The 6,000-nt window shown below is 34.2% G+C and overlaps 1 protein-coding gene across 2 annotated transcripts in view; it reads right to left on the bottom strand.

Moving 5' to 3' along the window:
* Positions 1-2,255: 2,255 nt before the first annotated feature.
* nf2a (NF2, moesin-ezrin-radixin like (MERLIN) tumor suppressor a) overlaps positions 2,256-6,000 on the bottom strand; it is a 28,337-nt gene continuing 24,592 nt past the window's right edge. For both annotated transcript variants that reach the window (XM_088935612.1, XM_088935613.1), the window contains one exon: positions 2,256-2,896. In XM_088935612.1, coding sequence (XP_088791738.1) covers positions 2,846-2,896 — 51 coding nt within the window. In that variant the 3' untranslated portion in view covers positions 2,256-2,845. The remainder of the gene's footprint in view (positions 2,897-6,000) is intronic.

Genomic DNA, 6,000 nt, shown 5'->3' with positions numbered 1-6,000 from the left:
AAGCATAATAATGTAACATAATGCCACTTTTCTCATTCTTTACCTTATAAAGTTTGCAGTTGTGATTACTGTTCACATATGTGCAAATCTTAAATATTTTCACTTGCATAATCCTAAACATAAACGCTTTTCTAAACCTCTGTCTATGTGTTTCTCCTTTGTCCAGTGGAAGTACAGTTACCGGATTTCACGCAAATACTCGCAAACACCTAAATACTACTTTACACTATTTCCTGGTGTGGTTCCTATAATCTTCACCATTATAAAATCAGATCAAAACCACCATTAGGGTTTCACTATTTATTCTCAAAATTCTGGGCTCAGATAAACACTGGTATTCCACAAAGATAGGAGAGGAAATGGGTATCAAGTTTTAGAAGGGACAGGAAACCTCTTCATAAATTTGGAGAAGAGCTTACCTTTTAATGTGAATGAAGATTCCAATTCATGAAAGATGCAGGTGCTGAATATCTATAGCAGATGGAGTTTCTCATTACCTAGAGGGTCAGAAAGTTCACCGCAAGAAAATATTGCTGTGCGCCCATTGATTAATGAATCCAAGACCACACAAGTCACAGTCACTTTGGTCTTACATCTGTCAGCAAAAACAAAGGACAGACCCTGCTTTTTAGAACAAAAGTAAGACATTGGACACAACACTTCGTGAGTAAAAGGTCAATATACACTATAGGTTTGCTTGCCTTGCTTTGTGGGACTCATCTGTATGTCTGCTGCATTGCATGAGGGTTCATTACTATCTTGTACAATACTGCAGTAATGTTTTATTTTCACTGCATCACTTTAGGTAATATACTATTATATTAATTTATACAATAAAATAGATGACAGCATGACTTAAAATATATCTGATTAGGATTAATATTTTATGTAGGATTCTTGTTTTATTTCCTCGGATGCTATATTTTATTATACAAGGATTTGAGTGTCTGAAGCAACAAATGAGCTATTGATAAATATGCTTACCAAGACTAGAAACAAGTGTTCCTTGAAGAATACACATGTGATTGCTGCATAAATACATTTTTTGTTGTTCCCATGCTACTGAAAAAACACATCCATCTCTCATTTACAAAATATTCATAATTTTTGGGTTTAAGTATTTGTTTACAGGAAAGAGGTTTGGGGGGGAAATATTTAATATATTTATATAACACATTCAGTACGCCATAGGTAAAAGACTGCCACCTGCTGTTTGTTTCATTCCAGATGACGATTACCTTCAGAATATTTTTTCTCACTCTTATGCTTATTCGGTGTCAAAATATCAATCTGAATGCAGTCTGACTACTTATTTCATTTAATTAAAAATGTCTGAAATACAAAATACATATTTTGCAGAGATTAATAGAACAAACATTCCTGCATATAAAGTTAAAAAACATTGTGTGTTGGGGTCGTGGGATCTGCAAGAGTTACAAAAAGACACTGTGAAGATTCTGTTGTCTGAAAATGAATAAGCCACAACATGCTCTTTATAAAAATTTATGATTTTCCACAGCTTTGTCCCTGACAAATTTTAAAAGGCTTGGTCTGCAAAGGACTAAAGTAGCAAGAACAAGAGACCCTTATTCTATAGTTCCATGGATAACTCCTGCACATGAAACAAATGCAGAACATATACTGTACGAAATGCTCACTTTAATTAACAGCTATACTGAGAATTGTCCACATATGGCTCAACCTTTTCCTAGACTGTTTCACTCTGACTAGCCTGCCTGACTGCTAGCATTTCAGGTTCAGCAGGGATATTCTCTTCAAGCAGAAGTGTGAATCTTCTACACTAATCTTTTCTTCATTACGCTGGGAAATAAACAGAAAGTGGGGATTCAGCAGCCCACGGCCCATTGCATTTGCTCTTTGGATTCTGGGTGGAGGAGCCTCATGCATGGAAATGTTTTTCACTGGCTAATTCTTTGTAATTTGTTTTCTTCTGAATTCATCAGAGCATTGTAGAAATGGTGCTTCAGGGGAATCATACAGAATAAGCCTCTTTGTACATGTGCACCTAATGTTCTATTTAAAAAAATAATGCAAATTAAATAAAGCTTAAAAGGCTACATCATTTGCATGTTAAATGTCTTTGTTTCCTTTTTATGGTCCACAAAAAAGATTGATATCAGATAGCTGTGCAAAGATACAAAAGACTACTAAAATAACAAAGCTAATAAATGTAAGTCATTTTTCCTTTTCCTCCTATTGACCAATAAGATTTTTTTTTTAAAAAGAAAGGGGCATTTTTGTTATGTATCCGTTTTTAATGATGTTTCCAAATATCACCATCAATCCATTAATTCAATTTACACAGAAACTGCATTTTGCAAACAGCATTTTAAATCTTTCCTGTCCATTTTGTAAGCATTAAACACAAGGTTATACATGTTTTTTAAACCATCACAAACTGTCAGATCCAATTCATAATACTATAAAAGTCAAACTTCATGTCATCATAAACAGTTTAAAAAAGTCTTTTTCTATAGATACAGTATGTAAAAACTGAGCAAGCACAGATTAACATCCTTCCTTCATGTCAGTTTCATGCAGAAGCTTTACATGGCATTCAAAAGGTTTCATTCCTATTAATTTCATGATACACTTGAAATCATTTTAAGTCTTGGTAATCCTAGAGATACTGCAATCTTTACTGTTGTAGTGAGTGTACAATCCAACCCCATGTAAACAAGGCTCTAAATTTGGTCAATGTCTTTCCTTCTGTATTTAGAGGTACCATTAGATTGTATTCAGTCCTGTCACATCTCTGCCTGAAGAGTTTTAGGAGTCGCGACTTCTGTCTTGTCCAGGAAGGGAAAGAAATCCCTCTAGGCATTTAGAGCTCTTCGAAGAAGGCAACCCTGGATTTTGTGCTCTGCAAAGTAAGCTGGAAGACAATTAAAATTAAATGAAAATGAAAGACCTGCAAATAACATAAGAATTAAGACCATATGGACTAAATTTGAATATCTCAAATGTCAAAACAAAGCTTTAACCTCAGGCCTGCTGCTGGAACAAGTATATGCTTTGGCATTTACTCAGTTTTACTTGCTTCTAAATAGGTCTAGTTTTAAAAAAATATATTTGCTCAAGGCTGATAAAATATTAATGTATACTTCCATTTTGCTTTGTACTTTTTTAGAACACCGGGAAAAACTACAGAGCTTCTTCTGGAGAACAAAGGAGATTTTCTTCTGTTTTTGCACAAATGACTTATGCACAGGAAAGCTTTTTTCAGCCTGCAAGCCCATTAGTGTGCAGGATGTTAACTATTTTGCAGAACTTGGGTGAAACATTTCAGATCACTGACACATTCTTTCATCTCCTCCTCCTTCCCAACAAAAAAAAATATCACACCAAGTATATATCAGTCAAGGACTGGCGTTATCAATATTTAAAAGACAAAATCCATCCTCTAGATTTATCATCTTAATTCTACTAAAGTGGTTTCATTACATTGATAGTTCTGCATTCCCTTAATTGGAATCAACAGCGCAACACAAATAGAAACTACGGACAAGTCCATTTAAAACTGAGGACAGAATGGAACTTCTTTACATCAAGCATGATGGGAATTTGGAATACATTGGTACTAACAAATGAGTTCAATACTCCCTCTTTATATTTTGGGTGAAAGATACTCTTAAACATTAGACGTCAGTAACTGGAGTTAATATTTAAATGTCAAAGTGCTCTGAGACCATGGGTATACCTATATTTACTTTTAGAAGTGGTTGGACTTAACTATTTTTATAGTACTGATGGCTTGCTTTTTACAGATTGCAAGGTTAAAGTAGCATTCCTGGGAAACATGTTTAATTTACATTAAATTTGTTTTTAATATGAAGAATTCTTTTTAGTATTTCTTTTTGCTACACAACAAGTCCACTTGATAACTGCACATACAACTAAAATAGTTTTTAGAGATACATGGAAATAGCAGCTCACTGTACCGATAAAGCATTGAGCTTTACTCTGTTAAAGGCATTGCATATTTATTTTGCTTATTCGTAGGTTGTCCAGATGTAAATAAGGAACACAGATCAAAATTATTTCCGTCAAATCAATTGGGGAATGTAAAAGTATGGTGTGGTGTTAATCAAAATACCCGATTTCTGGGAGAGATAGGGATTTGTGTAGTCCATGTTTACCAATCTTCCTCAATTTCACGCTCGGTAGGAGGAGCTGGAGAGATGGAGAACTTGCTGAAGCGATGCTCCAAGCATCAACTCCGTGATCTCAGCTCAAGGCATTCTGTTGCAAAGATAATTATCTTGTGCCTGCCTCTAACTTGGCAGAGACTCTTATGGGGATCAATAAGGCAGAGCAACTCTGACCTGCAAGATGCTGGTAAGAGTTTTCACAGCACCTAGCTGATCAATTTTCTATCAGCTTTACTGAAAATGTAATTCGTTGTTAATCACTGGACTACGTTGTGCCAGCTCCTCTTTATCTTCTATCGATTTGGGCAGTGGGATGAAACAGTTTTCTTTTCATACTCACTTTCTGCCTAGCATTATCTTTACAGTCAGGTTATCTGTGTCAATGATTTGAAAGGACAATTTTACCTTAGCAATACAACTTTGGTTGCCACGAAGATATAAAGATTTGGATTGGTTATAGGGGCTTTTCCTTGATTAGTCTCGTAAGTGATGCTAATTAATAAAAATTCAATTCAAAATTCAATATCTGCAGTCACAGTATTTGACACAGTTTGTGTTTAATTGTTCCTCTAAGCTTAGAGGCTTAAGTGCATGATCCATTCATTAATCTCTATAGGTCAAGATGCATATATTAAGATATTAAGATTATTAAATATTCATATAATGCAATTTACTTAATTTATATTTCCAATTTATTTTTTTACTCTAAAGCTTTAAATGAGTTCATGTGGACTCCTGAACTTTATAAATCATTCTTAAGAACTTATGAGACTTATGCTCTAAAAAATTAAAACTAAATTTGTTCATACAAAAAAGGGTTTAGAAGATGTGTATGAGTTTTGTGTCATTTCATACAAGCACTTTATTATCAAATAGACTTCTTAAGTGAATCAATTTGACACCTTTCACCAATTTTCTTTTTACTGTAAAATTAACTATACCTTATTACATATAACATCTTCTCTTCTGTAACTGCTGATGCACACACCTATTTTAGACAGAGATTACCATAAATAAAACTACTGCTGAAAAAGACATTTTATAGAAAATTCAAGGTTTGCCAACCATAGCTGAATTAACAAACACTTACTGAAAAGAAGACTGCAATATATTTAAAAGAAAAAGACTTCAATGTTCAATTTTAATATGCAGACATCCGACTACATGTTTAGTTTTAAACAAGCTAAGTAAACTAAACCATCCTGCCCAGTAATTTAACCTTAATTGCTAAAGCCTGAAATACTGATGTCAGAATACTAGTCTCTGGCTAAATGCAGGAAAACCGGTTCCCCTTGGGTGGGCCACAGAAAACCAATTTTCACTGAGTAACTCTTAAAAACGACATTTTTTTTCTGAACTTCTCTGCCCTGCCACAGATGCAACATACAATTACACAACCCAGAAGATGAGTAAGAACATGAATACCACTGCACAGCACTATCAGACACTTAGATCATTAGCTGTTGGCAATGCACTAAGCCCTAGTATACAGTTAGTTTTATAGATATGGGTGGTAACTGAAAACTGCCATCAATATTCTCTAAATTAGGTATTTCAGCAATTAACTGCATATTTCATCAGACTTATATTTCTCTGCCATTTTGTAATACTCAATTTCTTAAAGCTACAAAACATTGATTCCGCAGGGACATAGACACTTTTCAAAGTTTATTTTAATGCTGTCCAGAAAATCTCTATTCATGAATGAATTGCTATTTTTTAATACTAATTTGTGCATAGCTCAGAACACATTCACTTATCGCTGAGCACATGGCATAGCAATATCTCGTCATCCTGTCAAAAACAATTTTTTTAAAAAGAAGAGCAA

Source organism: Atractosteus spatula, chromosome 17 (assembly GCF_055471065.1).
Source record: "Atractosteus spatula isolate fAtrSpa1 chromosome 17, fAtrSpa1.hap1, whole genome shotgun sequence".
NCBI lineage: Eukaryota > Metazoa > Chordata > Actinopteri > Semionotiformes > Lepisosteidae > Atractosteus > Atractosteus spatula.
The sequence above is the reverse complement of the archived record's forward strand: the minus strand, read 5'-3'. Positions and strand labels throughout refer to the sequence as shown.